This window comes from Diorhabda carinulata, chromosome 3 (assembly GCF_026250575.1).
Source record: "Diorhabda carinulata isolate Delta chromosome 3, icDioCari1.1, whole genome shotgun sequence".
NCBI lineage: Eukaryota > Metazoa > Arthropoda > Insecta > Coleoptera > Chrysomelidae > Diorhabda > Diorhabda carinulata.
The window spans coordinates 10,579,276-10,605,850 of NC_079462.1; the positions used below are offsets into that span (position 1 = coordinate 10,579,276).

A 26,575-nucleotide genomic window follows, 5' to 3' on the forward strand; every position below is an offset into this window, starting at 1 on the left:
ACATATCACTATAAGTAAATTCTGAAACGATCATAATTTTCGTAATTAATTGATTAGATATTTGTGGGTTTCAGTATCTAATACAGTTTTGTATACAAATCCTTTCGTTCCATTACGTGAAATATTGATATATGGTTTTCCAAGAAACCGAGTGGTTGATTTTGAGAATATGGGTATCAGAGAACTTCTGTTTCATTACACTAGTGAACAAAGTTTTTGTTGTCACACGAAATTACCAATGGAAGAAATTTGACACATTAGGTTTCCTTCGTGACTTCAAGACGTATATTTCTATAAAATATACAAAAATCACTAAAAGAAAAAATATTCCTTGATATACAATAGATAACTATGATTTTCGTGAATGTTTGACCTCTGGTTGGTCCGTTTTAAGTCTCCAGCAGTAATTTGTTAGCATTCACTTGCTAGGCTTTTCCAATGAGAAATCTGTCACCTTGGTTGTCACTAACAGTACCCAAATACTTGGAACAGAAATCCAAATGAAAGTGCAGGATATGTAGTTTTAAAAACATCTCACATCCTAAAGCTTTGTATGAAATTAAAAGCTCATTGATTAAGTCTTCGTAATTTTCTGCTGTATGGTTTCCTAGGAAATTCTGGACAACATTTGAAAAATATTTCAAAGCGACTTTATCTAGATCATTCAGCTTTTCTTCGAAGTAGGTATTTTTCATTAGTTCCAGTATTTGTGTACCAATTAATATTCCATCTTCAATTTTTGCCCCGCTATATTAGGCAAAGCTTTCCCAAATATTTCATCGGGATGAGGTTTATATGCAACGATTGTACGCTTGGGCAATCCTTTCCTTGTGTAGTTACTTTTTTTGTCTTTGCTGTCCCATTCACAAATGAAATAGCAATATTCTGTATAACCAAGCTGTAGCCCAAGCAAAAGAACAATGACTTCAAAATCTCCACAAATGTTCCAAACATGTTTACAGTATTTGATCTTGCCAAGAAGAAATTTCATGTTCTCGTAAATATCTTTTATATCAGAACAATGGGAAACCGACATTGAGAGACACTTGTTTCCGTTCTATGGCAACACTGCTTCCAAGCTAGTTTTTGAGGAGTCAATGAACAATCGCCTGTGACTTGGGTCAAATTCAAAATTCAATAAATTCATCACTCCGGGAATTTTATTACAATAGACTAAATCATCTAGGAGAATCAGGAGAAAATTAATTCCAGCTGTTTATTATAGACCTGAAAAGCTCAGCTTTTTTAGAAAAATTCAAATCACGTAATAAATCGTTTAAATCACTTTCTATCAATAAATGCGGTTGTCTTGAAGTGGACAGTTCATAACTTGGGTCACTCTCTTGAGATATCTAATCGGGAACAAGAACAAATTCCGGGCAAGAAACAGAATATTGACTTTCACCTTGATTTAGAGGCTTCGGCACAATTGGCCGAAGACTAGTTTGGGTACTGGACAATGTGTTTGGACAGTCGCTCAAATTAAAATATTTAAACAAAAACGCTTAAATGAGGTCAAAAAAGAATATATTGCTGTAACAAAAAAAATTTATTGTGAAAGAAACAAAATAATATTCTTTTTTGAATGAGGGTACATCAAAACAAATAACAATCATCGCAAAGTTTGTGTGTGTACCATTTTCATTAAAGCACCCTTATAGCTCTATAACTTCTTATGGAGTTATTAAATAGTTAGGAATGAGAACTTCGCTTCTAATTCGTACTAAGGATTAAAAACGTGAGTACGAATTTTTGGGTGAAAAAATCCTGTAGAATCAAGTTTCTCTGGAATCTGGACTAATATTATTTCGTAGATATGGGTATATAAGCGAAAAGAAAAGAATATGACATTTTTTGTATGATATGATGAATACTATCTTTATGTAAGTTATTTGTCATGTTAACAATTGTATGAATAATGAAAATTCCATTTTTTATAATTATAACATTTGTTTTTATAAGAATAAGGAATAATTTTGGCATATTTATTAGCATATGTTTGCAAGTCAAGACTTTCATTGTTTTTGATAGTTCCCTAATTTTAGATAAATATACTTTTTTGTTAAATCCACTAGTATTTGAAGAGACGGAGTCCTCTCATTCTCTACACATACACTCCTATCTCTAACTCTTTGAGGACGAAGTTTTTCTAATTGAAATTGGTCACTTATACTAATAACGCTTATTTCACTTATTTTCTTTCCCAACCAGTACTTTTTCCACCTCCTTTAATGCGTGTTTTTATCCCCATATTTTTTTTTCTGATACGGACACTACCTATGCTTCAACAAAGTTCTATCGTATTCTGTTCAGTCTATTTTCATTAGGTCTTCGAGAACAGTTGCTCCTTCAGTCCTATTTCTGGATATCTTTTGTGTCTTTATTTGAAATGTTCACGATATCATTTTGTTAGCGGCATTATTATATTTTTAAATTTCATTGAAATATCGACGTAATGAGCCGAATGTAATATCAGATTTTGATTCCATACAAAAAATACTTCGAAATTAAACCTTCGCTTTCTATGAACAAAACTATGTCGACCTGTGTAATAGGAAAAATTAGCATAAATGCAGGAAATTTCACAACATTCGGCAATATGTTCTATATTTCTTCTTGTGCGGAATGCTACTTTTACGATCAACCTCACTTATAGTACTTATTTGTATGTATTATCATTAGTAATAAGAAGTATATTATCTTATATTATAATTATTATATCTGGAGGGTGATGGTAAACTTTGGTATTATCTAGTCATTTGTTATAGTTACTTCCAAAATCACAAAATGAAGGAGATAAATCACATAAGCCAAAAAATAGGAAGCAATATTAAACGACGAGAATATATTACTACGGCGAACGTAAGTCTGATATATCATTAAATGAAAAGTTATATGATACGTGATAGGTACTATAGCGTCGTATAGCTGTGAATTCCATTCCTTATACAGAAAATATGCAGTAGAAGTAATATTGTTTTTTAAAAGTTGAATATATAAATGAAAACATGAAGCAATTTATGCCCTACTGGTAGTGGTTCATGAGACTTCATTTGTAGTCAAAAAACGAATCGTCACTTTTTGGTTGTCGTATATGATCGCCTTTTCTAAAGACACACTTGTGTCAATAGTCGACATGATATTTTAGAGCCCATTCTAATATTACAAAGAATAGTTAATACACAACCGATGACGAGAAATATGTTTCACTATCAGTAGTTGAGTTGTACGACGCTCAGCTAAATTCCTAAACATTTTCACTGTTTATCATTTTCATCATTGTCAAAATAAAAGTTTGATAGTATCCAATATTGAGATGTGTATTTAATTTTGATTTATATATTGAAAGATAAAAATATAATGAAGTGACTACTCTCCACTTCAACACAGAGACTTCTAATTAATTTGAAAAGCCAGCAATTATTGAATTCTCAACTATCAATGAACTGAGATGAAAAATCGCATATTTGATAGAATACAAGGGAATTTATCTTTTCATCTTCCTCTGATTATTAAAAGGTATTACAGTTTTTGTAGTAAATGTTGAAATAATAATTAGGAAACGTGATTGATCTCATAAACTAATTTGATCCATTTCTATATATTTTTTATATTGTAATGAAGTTTTTATTTATTATTTATGTTTATGTATATTTTATGGGTTAGTAAATATACAGTAAATTGCAGAAACAATAGAATTTTTTTATCCCACAAAAACACATCCACGGCACTACTGAAACCTCTCATCCTCCTTGTCTCCTTGAAACCATCGTAAATAAATGAATGGAATAATTTGAAAGCTTTGAAAGAACAAGATAATTTTAAACTAGCTTAGCATATTTAAAAAATTTTCTTATAAATAATTTTGATGTAGTATTAAACTCAAGACTGACTTTTACTTCCTTCCGCTAACATTTGAAGAGAGGGAGTACATGTACCCTCCATCTACCTCCCAGAGCGATCCTATGGAATGAATCAGGTATTTTATTTCAAACCTTCTCCACGGCCCAAGGAGCGAACAATTTTGTTTGGAGGGTGTAACTTCGAAGAAATATGTGAAAAATTTATTTAGGAGAAAAAGGTTTAATCTCTTTTGTGAACGGTCCATAGGCACTGGGGAAAACTTTAGCAGTGAACTTTTTCTAGGGCTCAGAGGGGCCTATGGACCGCACACAAAAAACATCACTTTTTCACACTTTGTATTTCAAATATTTTCTCTGGATCCACATCCCATATGGAGTGTAAAAACACAAAAAAATTTTAGGCCCAGGAAAAACTTTGGTTGATGCTCAACATATTAAGAATACGATTTTCAATTGGAATTGGATATTCCTAGTAATAATGATAGTAGAAAAATATCCTGAATCTATTCTGTTGCCAAATAGCAATCAAAAGAGTGTATGAAATTTGATATTACAGATTATACATAAACCTACATAATATTTAATACACATACTGTTTCACATTCTACTCCAGCACAATGAGTTTTTTCCACCATTTGGAATATTCGAGGTAAATGACGTACTCTGTCTAATCGTAGATTATCAGATAATCTATAAAATGATCTACTAGAAATACTGGTACTATGTCTCACTTCCAACTTTGCAATATAGCGCATTTTAGATAGAGTAGTTCCTACAGTATTCCTTTAGAAAAATGAACCTCATTGTATTTGGCAATAACGCGAGATTCATCTACACGACTAATTATTCATAAGCCTTCGAGTATCTTCTTATTTAGCTCAAGCAATGGTCGCAATACTGTTATCCGCCCATCTCACTAATAACAACTCATTTTCTTGGTGAAATATCAAATACTGGTTTACTCTTTTTCATATAACTTTTTGATGACAAAGGACATCTTTTCCAGTAAACGGTTCTCCCTAATACTAACAGTTGCTGAAAACTTCATCTATTTCAAGCTTGACAGGTTTTACACTTATAACTTATTTACATATTTTTTGTACTACTTTCATGCAATAAAAACAAATTTATCGAACTATATTTAATGAAAATGTCTTACAGAAAATGTGCTTCTTGCATATTTTTCAAAAAGATCGAAAGATATTAAACCTTCATATCTTTGGTCTAAGTATTTAATGGTGAGAGCTTGCCTTCCTACAAAAGAAGATATTAATATGAAAAATTACAAAAAAATAATGGCATTTATAAAGCAGAGCTCTTTAAAATTACTTGTTGTAGGTCGCTGCAATATTTGGGATCGCAGGGGCATTTCCTAGAGATGAGCTCAAAAAATTGAGTATTGGAGACATAGAAAGAATAGGTTCAATATTAATTCTAAAAGTGCCACGCTCAAAAAATGACAAGGAAAAAAGTTTTGTCATCAGAGGTGAGGTTGGAGAAGGATTAAATTTGATAGATTATCGGGAACACATGGAATCACATCCCAATAATTCACTAAGAAATATTAATATTGAAAATTGCACGGAATAAACACATTAAAATACATCAATCATGCCTTAAGAAGAGTTGTTTTAATGATCTCGACCTCACAGAAGGACGCATTATGTTCGCTCCGTCTAACAAATTCTGACATACACTACTAAGAAGCGATATGTTATAGCTCAGATAATGAATCTATCTTTTGATAATAATTTCGAAGTTACCTAGAAGAAGATAAGACATTATTAAAGGAATCAGAGTGCTGGACATCTAGAACTATTCTACGTAGGAAAGTAGGTATCACAATAACAACTTGAGAGAAGTCGGATTGATTTATCTTATTTCACTAAGATAGTCTACTCAACCCTAGGAAAACCAGTATAGTGTAATAACGACGAACTGAAGGTACTTATTTCACAAACAAGTATCAAAGCGTCGATTGTCGTCCACATCTTAGACGCAAAGTAGAAATAGAATTCAGCTGATCAATTTTATGCATCTATTTCTGATGAACTCGATACTATTAATATTACTATTATTCTAATTTTTTTATGAATTTCAACGCTAGCTCTAAAAATTGTATTATTTTGAAAGTAATTCATTCTCATATTTACTAAATAAATTTCGTATTTTACGTGAAATTTTATTACAGTTTAACATACAAACTCTTTTCTGAATTTCTGTGGTAGGACAAACTAGTCTATTAATCAATTAGGGAGCTAACAAATTTTAATGTAAAACAAAACATTTTGTTTTGTAACTTTAACAACTTAAAGAAATGCTTGAACAAAATTCATGTGATTACCAGGGCAAATATTGTAGAGCTGCTTGAATCGATGCGTCTTTAATCCAATTTCACATTCCTCTCAAATGCTAGAACAAAATATATTAATCAAAGATTCAATCCATTACGTTTTAAACGACCAAATGCGCAAGCTGAAATGAATTTAATTGAGCATCATGGAAACCTGAAGAAAAGAGAACATATGATGTGTTCTCTTCTCTAAAATACTAAAGCGATTCCAGTGTTAATAATGTACATTTCTGATAGTTGGAAAATATTAATCTGCTTGTTTAGATTGATGTGGTGGCTGCTCGAAAAGGTGGAAAATAGTGATCAGTTGTAAAGGTAACATGTTACTGGGAAAACTGGAAGATAGGACCAAAGACATCGTTCTCGATGTCCTTCGTTCTTCTTGTTAATAATAGTATTTTCATGATCCATAACAAATTTCCTCTTGAAATATAAAATATTTATCGCGCTTTTATGTGTTCAGGTGAAGGTTTAGTGAAATTTGTGAGTCTGCTATTTCTTTATGCCACGATTAAATTGTGAGATAATTGAAATAAACACTTTTTTGCTAGTGAATAACTTACCTTGCGTCAATCTGATGTACTAACTATCGACTTTTTCACTAATCTAATCGGTTACTCTAGGCGTTCCAAACTACATAAAGAACACCAGCAAGGGAGGACTTCTTCACGGAGTCCGATGTTATTAATGTACCGCACTGTGGTGAATTTCTGAACCTTGTTTGGTTCCTTTACTATAAGAGTTAACTATCCATCACTGTATATAAGGTCCTCTATGGAAAAGTGTTTTTATATTATTTAACATCATTATCTAAATATGTTCTGGAAAAACATAGAGTGAACAATTTATGATGTATTTTGAACAATAAGGACATCCCAAAAAACTAATATCCCTTATAAAAATACCCTGATTATGCAGAAACTGAGAAATCCAGCAGTTCGCATTGTTCAGAATCAGTCACGATATCCTTGTTCAATTCACTCATAGTAGTAGTCTAGAGCGACGTTCGAAATTTATTAGTCCGGTTAATTTAGACATTCGAAGTATAATTAAAAATAAAATTTCGAAACTCTTTATGATTCCCGTTTATGCAAAAAATTGAGATTTATCATGAAAATTGTATATCATAAAATTATCTACAAAAAAAGTGTCGATACTTTTCTACGAGTCACTATTTCTGAGATATAATTATTCAAAAAAGTTGTAATCGTTATAATATGTACTAGTTTCCACGACATCTATCAGGTAGTGTACTTACCATGTTTCTTTTAACGTGGTTTTTCCAGTAGGGATATTCCATGGGTCAATTCTGATTATGTTTAATTTGAAACTATGGCAAAATAATTAGCAGATATTGCGATTTACATACATTAAAAAGTGTAATTCTAATAGTTTGAGCTGTAACTTTCAAATTCTCCTTCTTGTTCTTCTTCATCTTTATTCAGTCAATAGCGATGTATTGCATGTCACTTCGTTAGAATTAAACGGATCCTTCACTGTTGCTGATTCAATATTAAAGCACGACCGACCTTGACAAGGTATACATGCCAGAGAACAAAACAGTCCGACTTTTTTGCAAACACATTCAGCACTACAATCCTTTTTGCAGTTGCAATAAATTGTGTTCAGCAGTTTTTCCGGTGCAGGTAGGGGTTTGAACGGGTTCTAATGTATTGTTGACCAACTTCCAAATCCAGTCTGTAGGATGTAGCTGATAACCAAGCCACATTTAAACTTAGTAATATACCCGAAAAAGACGTTGATGTGCAGCAACTGAGGTTCGAAGAAGACAAACCAATTGAACTTTTATTTTACTATTTTTACCGAAACATGCATATCGATACTTATCTAACCAGGTAGCTTTTTAGAAGTTCCGTGCATAGAAAAAAGAAAACAAATGCTAATAACTTCTTGTCGAGTTGAATTATTGTTTTCAAAAACTTCAGCACATTGAGCTAAATCCTGTAAAATGTAGATGTCATGTCTCAGCAAGTTATTGCGTGTATTATTATGTTACATTGGAATATGTTAAGATTAAGGTTTCATTTTAGCTAATATTTTTATAGTTATAACTCATGTTTATTTTATATTTTAAGTGTAAGTTTTAGATAAATAGATAGAAAAATATTTAACATTATTACCACTCTAGAGAGGCCAGTGGGCGTTTAAAATAGCCAAAACGGGTTCTATGCGCCTTGCGTTAGCCAGAACGATTTGTGGCTTTCCTAATATGGCCAGAACTCCAATGAAATGATTTCAGATTTAGAAGACGTCAGCTCACGTAATATTTTGCTTTTTATTAAAATAATTTGGCAAAAAAGTACTACAACACACATTATTTGAATAAATGTTTAACGACAACGTTTTTATACATCTTTTATATCCATATAATCAATAGTTAATATAACTAACCTAACATAACATAACCTGCATCAACCATAAAGTTCAATGCAATTAAAATGCCTCAACCATTCCTCATGCAAAAACAAATAGTTGGATGTGCACCGAAGATTTATTTTAGTAATATACTTTTTTACATTAAAACGACTTTATTTATATTGACTATTGTCTATATGGATATAAAATATACATAGACACGTTGTCATCAAACATTTATTCAAATAATGAGTGTTGTACTACTTTGTTACCAAATGATTATTAATAAGCAGCATTATATTACGTGAGATGACGTCTACTAAATCTAAAATAATTTCAATCGGCTTCTAGCCAATGATGTTGTTGAGCCGGAACACTCCGGAATGTCGTTACAGAACATCCTTTTTGAACAGGAACGCGTTCCGGAACTAAAGATGATTTCTGGTAACGAGAATTGGCTGACATATTGAAAAAAAAATAAAAAGAATTGCTGATAGTTTTTTTAATTTTTGACGAATTTTTATATGTATATTTAACGACTTTCAGTGTTCCACAAACACTAGTTGTAGATAAAGGAAGCGAATTTAATAATCAAACTGTAAAAGATATACTGTCCGTCCATATAATTAACGTACACTTCACGCTATACTAGGATATAATAGTACTATACACAGCTTAACAAACTTCACGCCATTTGAACTTACTTTCGGATATTCTGAAACACGAAGCCCTAAGAAAATATTTGACACACATTAGTTCTATAATGACTACGCTGATAAGCACAAAGAAAAACTAAAACATTTTTACAAAAAGGTAAGTGAAGCTCTGACTGACAAAAAGAAAAACGTGAATACGAGACGTAATAAACAAGGTGACGATAACCTTGAATTTAGGTTAAACCAAATCGTTTATAAACAAAACCCTAAACGAAGATATAAGAAAGACAAGGTTTTCCTAGTTCGATACGAAATAACCGCAAATTTATCTAGAAATTGTTTCATTTTTTGCTAGACATTCAAATAAAAGCGTAAAGGAAATTGTACGTATCAAAGAACTAGAAAAAGCCTCCTGTAATTGCAGGTTCCTCATCAGGTTCGCCAGCACCCAATCAAACTTCCCAAAATTCCACAACCTAAATAACAACCCTGGAATCCTACCGTGGGTAACGCACAAATTAAAACCGACCATTGAACATTCATGCAAGTCTACGACTTGACGAATATAACTAACGAGTTCATATTACTTAGTTCATATTACTGCAAAAACATTAAAAATTAATTTATAAATAAGCCGGAATATTATAGATTCCGCGATGAATTTGAAAATTCAATTCAAATCAATATACTTGAAGAAAAAATAAATACACAATTAATACAGCTCAACCCTTTAATGAAACCCAAACGTAAAAGATCTTTTTGACGGAATTGGGTCTCCTATTAGATTTATAACTGGAAACCTCGATCAAAACGATGCAAAAATATATGACGATGCGATATTATCTCTTTCAACTAATCAAGAGAAATTCAAAACGTCACTTAAAGAACAAATCACCTTACTACAAAAATCAATCGATAATTTTGAGAAATATACCCAAGTACTCGCCAATAATCAATTAATTCTTAACGCCCATATAACAAAAATGATAAAGAATCTTACACTGGATGAAATAGAAACATATCATTATTTTACAATTCAAACTATTGTACCTCAAATTATAACTAGTTTTTAATGAATGTATGATCTACTCGAACAATTAGAAGTAACAGCTAGCTGTTTATTAGAACTAAGGAACCACTGTGAAGTACAAATTCAATATATATTACTAAAGACACTCGAAGATCAATATAAATTGAAAAATGTCGAAATTCCACGATTAGAAACAATCAGTGAATTCAAAACTTTGAATAATATTAACTTGCCAACAATTCAAATAGACTCAATTAAATTAGATGAATTAAAAACAGTTTATGGCGCTTTGGACTCTGGAAAATCTAAAATTGAAAATATTCAGCCAGTTCCAGTGCAATTTGACGAACACTAAGGCCGGAAGACTTAAGTCCTTGAATATGATGAGCCGACAACCGGAATCCCCTGACGCCGCAGCCGACAATTAAACTACATATACACCGTACATAATTATAATTGTTTGCTTTTTATTCAATGTAATTGTAAAATAATAAAGTCACTGCGTAAATTTTCGTTTTTTAAAAATAACTTCAAGAAAACCAAAACCTTCATATTTATTTTGGTTTTTGAATGAAAAAATCGAACAACTTTAACAAATGACAGGTCTGATTTTATAGCTTGAAACTGTTTGACGCTTCTTGACTGAAAGTTGTTCGATTTATTTGAGCTATTTTTATAAAAAAAACTCACCATTCTCCTTGAATAAAATTTGTTCCATACACGGGAATGATGGGAAACTTTCAAATTTTATTATCAATTATATTTTGAACAATTTTACTGACTTTCAGCTTGGTGGGAGTTTATGTAGCCTAACTCTTTATTTTTTGGTCCAATTTGACCGGACTATACACTGGTCCTCGTGCACATGAAATCAATGCTTTTGTATGTAATAATCGGTGCCATAACGGGAAGTGTGATAAAATAACGGATCTCCGCGTTTGAATTTGAAGATTGAAACTTTCTTCCATCCTTTGAAAAAAACTTTATCTAAAAGTGTACTGCATCAGAAACCAAATGTATCAATTACGAATTAACCAACTGCAAAAGTCATCAATATAAACGTAGGGACAACTCTTGAGAAAACTGACTGGTTGTACGGAGAGATATGAGTAACTTCCAAAGTATTAAAACGCGCCGTCACTGATTCCGAGACACCTTTGTATTTCCTGTAACGGAATTTGTACAATTAAATATTCACAATAGTTTGATCGGTAGTGCTTGGAATATGCGAGTTTTTATCCTAAATGATGTCTCTGAAAAGACATTCTTGTTTACTTGAATTGGCAATAACGTCACTATTCAAGTCGATTCAACAGCATATTCGACATATAAATTGAAGTTTATCATGTTGATCATTTATTGTATTGTATTGCAAATTGAAATCTTCCGAATGTTATGAGAACAATATACCCGTCTTGTGGAACAGAATGATAGGGAAAGCAGACAACATAAATCTATTGTATTCGATATCACATCCTTTGAAAAAGTTCCGCTCAGTTCACAGGGACCACTTTACGCCAGATACCAAGTTTTCAGCTGGGTTTGCATTCACCATGTGGCATCAACTTTGGACATTTTAATTTGAACTAAGAGTTGATTAGAAATTCCATGAGTTTGAGATAAAATAATCATTATTCCAACCACGATGGCATAATTTATTTATAATTTAAACTTGTTTTAACTAAATTGAACCTTATTTAACAGATTGAAATAGTAGAAACTTCCCGAATGCGTACTTAAAATGAGAAACAGATATGATAATCAATTGTGGGACGTTTGTTTAGTGCTTTTGGTTTCAAAGTATTTGATGATAATTGTTCTACTACACTAATTATGCAAGATAAAAAATTAGTATATTAATTAGCCAAATTAATTCTATTTTCGATTTTCTGATTTATAATACTTATCTCGTTTTCTGATAATTAATTTTAATATGCTAATATAATTGAATATGAACCAAAAATTCTACTGCTACTTATACGTAACAGACAAATGGAATAAATTTATTAATAAGTAAATTAGTTCGTATTGGGTCAAACGCTTGAATACGTCGATTTGTGTTTTCAGATGCGCATAGAAAAATGATTATACCCTTGTGCAGGGGCTAATACCAAGTTTATTATTTTGAACGAAACCTCCTGTATATTTTTCAGTTCTCTAGAATATTCTAGACATAATTCATGTACAGTTAACAATTTGAAATATATTGGAATTCAAAGAAATACAGCACACTTTTACTTCTGGATAAAGCAGAGGGGGTTTCAAATTAATTATTACATTTTTTCAACCAAAATTAGAATGTACGATGTTCAAGAAGCGAGGTAAGGAGGTTTATTTCGAAGAAAAGTCAGTTAATCAGAAATTATATTTACCTTTAAAGGTCTGATGATACGTGATCATGCATTTTTGATGCTTAAATGTAGGCTACATTTGAAAAATAGGGATTAGCTAAACATCAATTTATCGAGTATCATTATGTGAAATGGAATGCATCTTCATAAAATGATACCAAATCAGAAACTCCAGGAAGAAGATTTCGATAAAAAAAATTGTTTGTGTCATCTCCGACGCACGACTGGAGTTTACTCCTTAAGTTCGATAGTCTAACCAGACGCAAAAAGAGTTTATTTAACTTAAAAAAGATTGGTTGATTGCCAGAATATTTTGGGCTTCCTTCATTAATTTTTTTTAATCTGTAAGCTCGCTGTCTCTCGGCTGGAGGTTAGGTTAGGAGGTTTGGATTTTTTCCTAGTCAAAAAATATAAAAAAAAATAGAATATTTATAAATGCATAATTATAAAAATTTTAACCGACTTTAAGAAAATTAATAAAAAAAGGTTTTTATAAACATTTTTTTTAAATTATTATAAATAATTTTCTATTTAAAATATAATATCTTAATAATTAACAAAAATGGTTATAAAAAGATAATTATGTCACTAAATCTTTTACATACAATAATAAATAGTACATGAAAATTATTTAAATAAGCTAAAAAATAACTTTTCGAAAGAAAATTATATAAAAACATTATTATAATGAAAAAATATTGTCGATTTTTCTGATAATATTATCGAATTATTGACTACAGTTGTTAATATTTAAAAATTATTTATAAAATAAATCATAATAACGTGGAAGAATTTATAGACATCGACAAAAAAATTAATTTTTGGTTAGGTTAGAAATTTTCTATTTTATGTGGATGCGCTCGATAATTCATATTGGGTTGATTATCTAATTTTATGTGTTGTTTTCATCACTACATCGATAATTATTAAAATATTTAATAAATACAAATTGCACATGCTCATACATATAATACATGAATTATAACGTACCTTGCAACCACGTGTTTGTTAGATATTGTTCCGGCAATATCATCTACACCTCTTTCTGCCATAGTTATTTGAAAATACTTTCAGTTCACTTTAGGGGAACACAACGATAATAAAACTTCACAATGACAGCAATATAAGTATGTTGACACTGACAAATTAGAAAGTTGCGCAACATAGGGTGCGCACCAAAAACGAGGTCATTCATCGATAGATTTTACTCCTCACATTTTTCTCATACCGGGCCCCTTATATATGCAAATCGATTCTTAAGGAGTAAACTCCAAAAACATATTTTTGTATGTTGATGAGGATCATCACTGGATCATCGAAGAACATAAGCGATATCTTGGGGAAATTAATGTTTGGGTAAAAATGGCTGGAGAACATATCGTAGGTTCCTTATTCATTGCTTACAACTTGAGTGGAGATATAAATTTGGAATTGCTAGAAAGTATGTCTTGCCAACTTTGACTTGATTCCTATGATTATAATATGGATTTAGCAAGATGGAGCACCACCCTATTACCAAATCAATATTCGGTTTTGCGTGAAATTTTTCTTAATTAGTAAATAGGGTACGCGGATTGATCGATAGAACAATAATCTGACTAGGTGTAAAACATTGTACATGAATTATTTCTAAAATTTACAGAAGGATCCAAAAAAAAACAATATTATACAGAATGTTGCAATTAGAATGAGAAACTTGCTATTGGGTACTGTCACATTTGGCTATTCTACACTGTATGATAACAGTGAACGCCTAAGAGCACATTTATTTTTTTTTTGTTCTTTTCAAAGTTTTTATTTTTCTTGTCGTATGTTCGATAGTTGTACAAATCTTTTGCGGGAATGATGTTTAGATGCCATTACACTATACAATGTTAATATTCCAGAAAAAGTAGCTTCTTTATAAAGAGATTGAACCTAATTTAAAGCTTACTATTCCTAAGAAATGTATATCCTCACTATTTCTAGTAAGTAACGACTAGACTTACAACCTAATAAAAAGCGAAAACTTCAAAAATGCAAAAATTTTTTTGAATAATTTCATCAATCTTTACAAAAATTATTAGAAGAAACTAATTTTGAAGCAGAAGAGACCTAAAATCAAGAAGATTCAGAAACATAAACATATCAAAAGGTCTAAGAAATAATAAATTGCCGAAATCTATACAATGTCATTGACCTCATATTTTTTTGTATGAATAGGTCTAATATGTTGATGTTGTCCACTTGACTTTGCAATATATTCTAAGTTTCAAGAAGTACTGATGTTTAATTATGATGAAGTAGTAATTTTGAGTACTGAGAGAGCTTAAGCAGTCTAAATAATTTGAGAAAGTAATTCTAACAAGTCTTTAGGATCATTTTTTATCAAATTCTATAGATTTCTAGACTGAATTGGACAGAATTCACGAGTTCACTTATATATTGAAACTTTCCTCAAAAGAATCTAGTTCGGCAGTACAATTAACTGGAGTAATCAGTACTAAACATTAAGATATATGATCGGACAGAAGCGATCGCACGATTTTCGTACCACTCAATCCCGAAGATATTTGAGTGATCAGTATAATTGTTTGCACAATATTCCGGGATTGAAGAATGTCAACGAACAACTATTTCAAAGAAGGAAAGAGACGATTAAGTATATAATTTTTCAGTGCCCCGCATTGACGAAAAAACGACGTCAAATGCTATGTGTCGAAATAGGCCTCAAGGACATAAAAGTATTAAACAGAAAAAGTGAATAATACCTTAAATCTTAAAAATGAGATATAAAGTAACATAGATTGAAAAAGTGATGAGGTAGTTAACTGAGTTTCCAAATTGTAAGGAATAAATGGTAATATAATTGGCATCAGGATTCCTTGTGAACCACGACCAATCTAGGTTGATGTTGTCCATAGTAATATAACCTAATTTAAACCGTAAATTGCGGATATCTATCTCATATGGCTAGAGCTTTCCACAACTAAGAATAAGTAAATCCGGTCTCAGTAGCCCTTATGGGATTATGGAAAAGTTACTTCACTGTGGAAAGATATTATTATATATTTGAACATAAAGTTTTGTCAAATCAGCGTATATTTGGAAAAATAAGCTACAGATACATACTACCAATCAATTTTACTGTTGGAAATAAATTGAAATAGAATTTCATTATGAATGATAATATTTTAGAAGTTCCCAGTCTACTGTGACATATCGAAAAACGAATAATTCACTTTGATTGCATTCTGAGACATCTTTTCCTATGCAAACGAGTTCTTAATTGACATGAAGCAATCTCATCGCCCACCTTGCAGATTGTATTCCATATATTCGAGCTTTCATATAAAATATTACAAACCCGGTAGGATGAAAAATTCAATTCATTAGATATTTTTGCTAATTCTTACGAATTGTTTTTGAAATGACGTAAATGTGATAATATTTTAGATAAATTATAGGAATCAGATTCTTTTTTCCGGTTGTATTATCTAATAATTTTGATATTTTAAATAAATTATTCAATATCTCTCATATAAAGAGTATAATTACATTAATGACATTACATTTGTGAAGATACTTTCACCTACTTGTTAAATACAAAAATTGCCGTTAAATATTCCCATCGGTATACAGCATTATTCGCGAGACAATGGACATAATTCTAAAAAAAACCATCATTACCAAAGTACTTTCACTGAAACTTCGGATTCACTGAAACATATCAAGTATATAAAACAAAGTCGGGAACAATGGCAAGTTCAAATTTCCCAAAATGCTGCTAGTGTTTAGTCTGACGGTCGTACAGTTATCCTATTTAATAAAATTTGCTGGCGGTGCGATAACGTTAAACGAATCTGATATCGTAGACAGTTTCAGACAGTGTCTGATATCCCAAACACCGGGTAATTTAGGCCATTGCCTGGGTGTGGAAGCGGTTACTAAACTACAAAGTTTGGATAATAGTCCGGAATTCGATTTAGTGGATGGATTGACTTTATCGCGAGACGCTCGTCAGGAGTTTAGGGATGGTTATAATTTTCAGGAAGAAGATCCAACGAATTTCAGGTAATTACTATTTTATCAGAATATCCGCAACAAGATATCAAATTATGTGTTAAGTCGGTTGATGGTTTTTTAATTAAAAACATACAATTTTATACTCCAAAAGGAAAAAAATTTTCCAGGGATACAATTTGATGAAAAATAAACAGATAATCTAATAACTGAAATTTTGATTGGATATTCCACAAAGACGCTTACTCTTTTAATGTTTTCAATATAAAATGATAGAATATGATACCAATTTCAATTAGTGCCTACCTTACAAGATATGAAAGCCATTTTCCTGATATATTTATGAAGTAGTTCATTAGCAAAATTATTTATCATGAACACTGAATTGTTTTTAAAAAAATTGGTGCCGCTTCATTTCTTTTTATTCTCTACTTTATATTAGTGCAGTGCAATTAGGAATTATGAATAAAAAATGACGGAACAAAGCTATAGTTAATGGATTTATTTTAGAATTTATGAAACTGCAAACGGCAAACTCAACGGAATGGAGCCTAATGGTAAACAACTAAAAATATAATTCTCTTCTTATATACCTGGTTTGATCCAATTTATGGATCAAATGGAGAATGGTTTATTTAAACTGCGCACGCTAACCGAAAGCGTAACATTTTTTAAATCGCTACAATATTTTTTGATATTCGTGACAAGTTTGAGGGATATACTTCAATTGATATTTGTTTATCGGTTGTTTGTTTGGTGATAATATTTTTGTTTCTCGTGGAATAACGGCATTTATAGTCTGGTCGAGAAAAAATAAACCTGCCGAAATTAGTTCTCCGTCTCGGAAAAATATGGTTGATGGCTTAATCGATCCGGAATGGCATCCCGAAAAAGACGTCATTCGTCTTTTTTCCGGGAGAAAAAAATTACAATTGTTATTAACAAAAAACTGGATGAAAAAAAGAGGGGTCCAGTTTTTTGAAAATTTCTCAAAAAGTATAAGTCGTAGGTCAAATATTCAAAAAGATTCTGAAAGAGCAGGAAATTTCAGCTAGGAAGTCTCCGACTTCCGAAATCTTACGACCAATATTTATAATTTTTATTTAACATTGAAAATAGGCTCCCGCGCGGCAGTTTTGGCATGCGCGCGACGCTGCCATTTCGGAGTCTCGCTTTTAAATAATTTTTTTATGCAACTAAATGTTTATAAAAAAATTTCAAAAAATTCAGGTATTATCTAGAGACTTCAAAGATTATGACCCCGTGTCTTAGAAAGTTTAATAACCATTTTTCAAAAAGTTAGGCTATTGTTAATCAACAGTTATTTTGCTGATTTTCGCTGTTATAAAAGGCGGTGTAAAAGTTTAAATAATTATCCTGAATTTTTTTCCTCTCGTAGATTCCTTTTTATTAATATCCTGAACAAGATGGCATAAAAAAAAATTAAAAAATTTTTTTATTTCATTAATTATTAATTTTTAATCAAGTTAAAAAAAGAAAAATTGATATAATATTATTTAAACTATTTTTTTTTCAATAACTTTAAGCCAGGTATGATTTTATATTCATCCTTGGCACCATATTGGAATTTTAAAAATTTGTTTATGCCATTTGTTTATAAAAAATTTTTAAACAAATGGACTAATTGAATATTTTTCAAAAATTTTTTTTTACCACATTATAAGCCTGAGAAAATAATGATTTTTTAAAAAAAAATTTTTTCTTAATAACAATATCTTATTGTTTATAATCGTTTTTTTAATATAACTATTATTTAAATAAATATTTAAGAAATTTGTTTTTTCTTAAAAATCATTATTTGCATTTCTCTACATAATTGCAAAAAAAACATTTTTTTACTCGTAATTTATTCATTTGTTTATTAAACAAATTGTTATAAACAATTTTTTTTCTTGTTTTATTTTTTTTTCGGTAGATGAAAAAATTAGAAAAATAACGATCTGCAACAATAGGATAAAAAAAATAGTCATACAGTAAAATTATAAAATTCAATAAAAAATAGTAGAAAATTTTTTTTACCCTATTGTTGCAGATCGTTGATTTTCTAATTTTTTCATCTACCGAAAAAAAAAATAAAACAAGAAAAAAAATTTTTTTATAACAATTTGTTTAATAAAAAAATGAATAATTTTTTTTTTGCAATTATGTAGAGAAATGCAAATAATGATTTTTAAGAAAAAAAAATTTCTTAAATATTTATTTAAATGATAGTTATATTAAAAAAACGATTATAAACAATAAGATATTGTTATTAAGAAAAATTTTTTTTTAAAAAACTCATTATTTTCTCAGGCTTATAATGTGGTAAAAAAAAATTTTTGAAAAATATTCAATTAGTCCATTTTTTTAAAAATTTTTTATAAACAAATGGCATAAACAAATTTTTAAAATTCCAATATGGTGCCAAGGATGAATATAAAATCATACCTGGCTTAAAGTTATTGAAAAAAAAATAGTTTAAATAATATTATATCAATTTTTCTTTTTTTAACTTGATTAAAAATTAATAATTAATGAAATAAAAAAATTTTTTAATTTTTTTTTATGCCATCTTGTTCAGGATATTAATAAAAAGGAATCTACGAGAGGAAAAAAATTCAGGATAATTATTTAAACTTTTACACCGCCTTTTATAACAGCGAAAATTATAAATATTGGTCGTACGATTTCCGGAGTCGGAGACTTCCCAGCTGAAATTTCCTGCTCTTTCAGAATCTTTTTGAATATTTGACCTACGACTTATACTTTTTGAGAAATTTTCAATAAACTGGACCCCTCTTTTTTTCATCCAGTTTTTTGTTAATAACAATTGTAATTTTTTTCTCCCGGAAAAAAGACGAAAGACGTCTTTTTTGGGATGCCATTCCGGATCGATTAAGCCATCAACCATATTTTTCCGAGACGGAGAACTAATTTCGGCAGGTTTATTTTTTCTCGACCAGACTATTAGTAAAGGTTATAAAGACACCAAAAACTTGCCTCATGTCAGTCACCCATCTACCTCTGTTAACAGAAATAGCATGAAAAAGAGTGAGAAAACGTTTCTCGAAAATCGTCATGTTGGCATTTGATTGATAGTAGAGGCTCTGGACATCAATCGACTCAACATATTTTAGTAGATGTTTCGAGTATCAAGCATGTCAACGTCAAGAACTGTATGTTTGAAAAAGAAAACGTTGTAATAAGATCGCAAAAGAGATGATTAGGAACGTAGAGGAGGATATAACATTCATCAAATGCTTCATTATGACAAGATGTGTGTTTATGAATTTGATGTAGAAGCTTGTAAAAAGTCTAGTAAATGGCGCTCCAAACATTGGCTGAAAGCCATAAAAGTTGAAAATCAAGGTGACATTTATTTTGAGTGATACGGTTGCTCATGCAATTTTTTGACAAGATGTTTACGTCGTCCATATAGACGAAACACGATTTGGACATAGGACCTGAGGATACTATTTATTAATTTCGTGGAAGAGAAAGAGGCATTTTCTTCAGTTTTTCTTCAGTTTAAGGAAATTGAAAAGCAATAGGCAGAACAGAGAAGGCAATATGGAAGTTCTAATAGTTTTATTGTCTAAAAATTACATTGCATTGTCTTGTAATATTTTTCTGCATTGCTTTAACATGTCGGAAGCCGTATATTAGATGTTCATATTTTCATATTTAGCCTTTGTTTCGAAAAGCTTGATTGTATTCAAAACTTTATTAACAATTAGAAAAATTGGAAATGAATAAGTGGCTCGTTTCAATGCTGAGTTTAAGGAAAAAACTACTACAGCGAATTAAAATGAACAGTTTTGTAAAATAAATATTATTTGCCGAATATTATATCGACACGATATATAGAATGAAATTGATATAATAAAAAATGACTTGCGAAAGAAAATTCGATAATCACTACTAAACTTATTTTCATCTTAAAAAGCCTTATTAATTTTCACAACTGATACAATTACTAATAAAATAAATATATATATATATATATATATATATATATATATATATATATATATATATATATATATATATATATATATATATATATATATATATATATATATATATGCCTTTATGAAAATATTACTCCGCATTGCAAACTTCCATATATAAATTAATAAATTACCAGAAAGATGAATATGAAAATAACATAACATGATACTCAATCGATGTTATATGTTGCTTTCAAAAAATTTTCAAATTCGTTGGTTTAAGGGTTATTATCATAATTTTTTTCTCAATAACGCAAAAATTTCCTTTCCGTTTCGGCTCACCTACAGCTATACAGGAGTTAAATGCAAAAAACCAAGCTCGCAACATACTTCCTGTGAGGAGATATCGCTGCTGCAGACAGACAGAAAGAAAAAACGCTAGTTGAAAAATGATGAAAAAAATTGAAAATTCAATAGAACCGTGTAGAAAAATTTTTTCAGTCAAAAGTCGTCTAAGTAGATTCTTTAAACTCGTTATCTAAAATTTACCTTCTTGTAATCTAGTGATGTTTGACAGATATTTTTTAATAATTTCTATTCGTGTTTCGTTTAATTCTAGGAAAAATTCATAGTGAATTATACGAAAAATAATTACATCTATATTTTATTCGGTGCTTCTTGATGGAACGGAAAAATACGTCGTTGTTATGTGGAAACTATTTCTCTCCGCTAACTTCAGTTAAAACTATTTTCTGGAAAGTCTTCAAATATACATGAACTTAGAAGCTTTCAAAATACCCGTAGAATATTTCCAAAGGTTTTTTTGCTGACTATAGAGAGAACTTTTCTGCCAAGTTGTAATACAAATAGAAATGTACATAAATATTATATTGAGGTATCAAATAAACTAGAACTAAATACTAAACCCATTCAACTGGTTAATATTTAAAGCTGTCTATCTCTATTTGTTTTCAATGATAAGAAAAGATTATGGATATTTTCGATTTGTTAAAATAATAAGGAATGTACTTTGTTCACGTTTTCATTTCATTTCATTATTAAATACAATTCTAATGATTGAATAAGAGAGATTACATATTCTCGTCTTGAAAAACAGCCCTGACCGACAGAGATAGCCTTCTATATCTACGGGTGGGACATAGATAAGCCACATTCTAGGTTAGGAGATGTTATCCCCACCCCTACTTGTTTTATATTATAAAAATTTTGTACAGTATGGAACAATACACATGGATAATTCTAATGCAGAATGCTCCATATTTTTAATACTGTCATGTGAAAAGAGTACGAATTATTTATAATATGTAGTTATTTATGCAACAAGTGAGTTAAGTTACTTTACTCACGAGTTCCATACAAAAATTTTTCTACGTCCGTAGACTTCAAAAAATGTGACAGTACTTTTATCAATTTTTATTTTGCAATAGTAATATTAAAAGTACAACTGTGAGCATTATTGATTTGAAGTGCAGAAGATGTTACATTACTTTTAGTACTTAAATTGGCAACATTCATTGAGTTCAAAGAAATAACATCGTCTATAGTTGTCTCAATACTTATCGGATTGTAGGTAGGATCGTAAACATTTACAATGTTGCTTGAAGTCAAACTAGATGTAAAAATTTTCATTGTTGATTAGAAAAATAATACCTAGTATCCATCGTTGTATTTATTATAATGTGTTTCTGTTCCATTCTCATGTCCTAAATATTATTACAATATTCTAAGGGGAAAGAGCTCTAGCTTTTTAGGTACATGGGTGTAAAAATTTTTACACAGTCCTCCAAATTTTTTCAGGAATAATGCTTCATACATTCATACATTCCGTTATTATGAATGTTTAACGTCAAAAAATGATTATTTGGTTTCAAAAACTAGTGCTTCATAATATGGATTATGCTCTCTTCACAACGTCATGATTTCTACATGGATATCAGAAATAAATATATTAACATTTTCGACAATTACGACCTCTAGTAATATTTGGTTGAATATAATTTAAAATATATCTCACTTATTGTCAGAGTGACTGGTAATGAGATGTGAATTGACTTAAATACTTAAATTTATTCAAAAATTATAACGAAACATTTTTTCAATAGTGTAGTACAACAGGCAAAAATGTACGATGAACTTTCAATTTCATTGTAAATGTTTCCTTTATCTATGTCCAAACTTGCAGTGCCGAAACTTTTAGTCTGATTTCTGATTGTGTTGCTACTACTTAAAAGTTTATCCAATTTTGTGAAAGTATCAATAAAAATTAACAAGAAAACCTTTTCAGTATCGGAGCCGGAATTTCTATGGCTGACCGATTTGTTCAACCATTATTTCGCGTTACTAATTGATTTCTAAAACGCGAAATTAGTTCAAGCTTTAACTAAGGCCTGTCCTACTCTTTCCACTTTAAATGTCATTCTGACTCTCTCTGAAAGAACAGCGTCGTATTTACAATAACGTTAATAATCATATCATCAAATTAGTACCATATATTTATCGAATATTTCAAATGTCCTGTATGTCCACTATAGAATCGTATAGACTGAATTCGCCTAAGAGTATGTGCTATCTAAGAGTACATGCGATCTAAGAGTACGCATCATGAGTTTATTGAAAGAAAGTAGTGTTCAAGTACTTTCATACAAATTATTCAATTTCTCATGTCAAAGGTAAGTTATACTTACTAAATTTCACTGACATCTATTCGGCCAAAAGTAAATCATTGATCTTTTCATGTTTTGGCTACCTTCATTGTAACTTTTTATGTATTTATGTTTACGCCAGTACCCAGAACCGTGGAGCTGGTGAATCTTTAGTTTGATCTTATGCACTTTACACGCTCCAATACACTTATTTAGTGTCGATAATTTAGTTTTAATTCGATATCGATTGAAATCAAGAGTCCACAACGGCGACTTCTCCAAGAATACGTGTGCGTTCTCTAGGATGTTTTTTTACGATTCTCTATTTTTGGATTTTCTCGAGGATGGGTCCTTTCCATAAGAAAAAAGGTGACCGAAAATTGAAATTTGGACAGAAAATTATGGATGACGTGAAATAAGAAATTAACAATGGACAGTCCAAAAGATCCTTAACCAGAGAAGACGGTATAAATAAATAAACACTTAGGGAACGGTTGAAATCAGGATAGTCCCGCATCTTGAAGTCGTTTCAAGCCCGTCTTTGTTTTGAAGCAAGTGCTTGATTTAGTAACTAAAATAAAACAGTTGCATCAACTTTTTTACGGGTTGGCAATGAAGGTATTACGAACAGAGGAAATAAAGTTAAATCATCCTTTTAATAAGACAACCAAAGTTGTTGGGAAGAAATGGATAACAACATTTTGCCAGAAATATAACTTAGCTATCAGACAAGAATCCTGAGATAACTTATAGAAAAGTACTCGTTTACGGTAAAAACCATTTTTAATATGGATGAAACTGGTATTGCGAGTGTGGGGAAAGTGGTATCAGGGGAAAGGAGACAATTGATTATAGCAGTCTGCTGTTCAAACGGCAGAGGGTAGTACATACCTCCTGCGTTAATTTACCCCAGAAAAGGGAGAAAATAGAATTACTTTATGGGGCATCGGAAAATACAATCATGATGCTATCTGAAAGTAGCGTCATAAATTCTGATCTATTCGTTAATGCTTGAAGCACTTTCAAAACTATATAATCTACATATAAGTCTCGAAGCTATATCTTTTTGCTGGGAAAATGGTATTCATCTTCTTAGTTGCAACCTCATTGTAGTCATAGATTACAACCATTCGATGTCGGATTTTTCGGTTCCCTAAAATCGACCTATAGCCAGGGAATGGATAGATGGATGACTATGAATCCAGGAAAAGTCATTACTATATATTAAGTGGCTTCCTTTTTTCGATAAGCGTATACGAGGACGGCTTCAATCAAAAATAGTAAGCACTGTTTCTCACCAACGGGAATTGTACAGGCTCATATCGCAGGAGAAGCCGAGACAAGAAACCTTAGTATCCAATATAATGCATCATAGATTTTTACTAAGTGCATGAAGAGCTTTTTACAATTCAACTCAATAGAAGTGGGAAGCCGACGAATCATACATGGAATTATCCGGGAGTTATTTCTCCTATTATTTTTGGTAACCTATGTTATTTTCGATTATAATTGTATTTATAATCACTCATACCAACACACTAATGTATTTATAAAATTTCATTACATTATCAGAATCATTTCTTATCAAGAAATAATCCTTCACTCAAACTCTGTTTTTATTAATTTAGAAAATAAAACAAATATGTCAAAAATGATGACAATATCTTCTACCCACTTTAAGTTGAGCAATTCAATTCCGAACTTATGACGAAGATAATGAGCCACTCGATCAGCTTGCAATGCATTTATAGTCTAGTCAATTTAACTGTTTTTTCAAAGACACCTCCAATTCTTGTGAGCCATGTATTTCTTTGTATTTTGATGTGTTCTTGACAATGAAATCAGAGAGGAAAATCTTCTATAAACTGCTCAAATTAGGAAAAATTATCATTTCTGTAAAAAAACGCAAATTAAAAGGGAAAGAGCACGTCAATGGAAACAAAGAAAAATTTGTATATTGTATATGTATATATGTATATTGTATATATGTATTTTGCTATTCATGAACTTCAAAACTGTGCCACCAGAGGCGCCCAAGTGATTTTTATTCTTTGAGTCCTTAAAAGATTCTCATAATTTCATGCTTTTTATCGATTTAGTGATAATGAGGGGCGTGAAATCTTTGAAAAATTGATATAGTATTATAATTCATGCGCACAAGCAAGAACGTATATGGCGTGTACCGCTTTTCACCTTTTACGTGTATGTTCCAGCACAACAAACAACTTACTTTACTTTGAGATTACCCTCTTAAGCATGTCATACGTGAATGAGATTTTTGAGTGGTGTTAACAATATAATGAATTTACACTGGGTGGATTATTACACTAGAATAGTGAAAATTGTAGTTGCCAGACCATTTTTCTCGAAAAACGTATTAGTTATTTTCAAATTTTTAACAATTTGTATAGGTTCTAAAAAGATTATGGATATTTTTCTCATGGAATATTTTGATTTGACACTCACTTCGCGAGCTAAAAAATTGGCGACGGCGAAATGGAAATTTCAATCTTGAATAACTTTTGTTGTGAGAGTTGATTTATATTATAATTTGGAAAGATGGTGAATAACATGTCAATAACTAACGTTATAAAGTGAAAACGATGAAACTTGAACATAAACCATAATATATTGCATCTTTGTAGTCCAACAATCGATGTTAAAATACGTCCTCTTGAACAGGGTATTTTTTGGTTTTTCAATATCTTTTTTCGCGTGTTATAGCTAAAGAAGTGATCTCAGCTCTCTAATAATTGAAATTTTTGTGTAATGGCGCCAAATATTTCTGAATAAATATATATCCTACATCTCGAGAATGGTCCATTGAGCAAAAATTTTGTATGAAACGTGAAAATTAGTAAATTCCATAAACTTTCTAATGGCATAAAATAAAATATGAAATAATTTTGCCATGGAAAAAAATTTATTGGCCAATTATGGGAAAATTCCTGACTAGAGCAAAAAACAAAATGTCGAAGCTCCTAGCTGAGAATCGAGTTTCTCACTTAAAAATACATGAGTGTGCACAATTTCGTATACGCTAGAAAAAAAGAGGTCAAAAGCCTATATTGACTAGACTATTATTTTTTTGAAAAAATGTATCGTTATGTGAATGTATAAAACTTTCCTCTACAATCACTGATAAAGAAAATATAATATTAAGGGTGAGATTATTTACGGCGGAAAATTTTTTTACAAAATTTATGATGACTCATTTCTGTATTGGTTGATGACAAATCTGCTGTACAAACCTTAAATAGCATCACTGGATTTCAAATGCGCTAGCCATTCCCTAGTAACAGTTTCACTTTTTTGTATAGAAGGAATTAAA

General features: G+C 30.5%; 1 protein-coding gene across 1 annotated transcript in view; it reads left to right on the forward strand.

Annotated features, from left to right (window-relative positions):
• The first annotated feature begins 16,389 nt into the window (after positions 1-16,389).
• LOC130891493 (uncharacterized) overlaps positions 16,390-26,575 on the forward strand; it is a 30,101-nt gene continuing 19,915 nt past the window's right edge. Inside the window, exon 1 of the mRNA XM_057796283.1 lies at positions 16,390-16,682. Coding sequence (XP_057652266.1) covers positions 16,390-16,682 — 293 coding nt within the window. The remainder of the gene's footprint in view (positions 16,683-26,575) is intronic.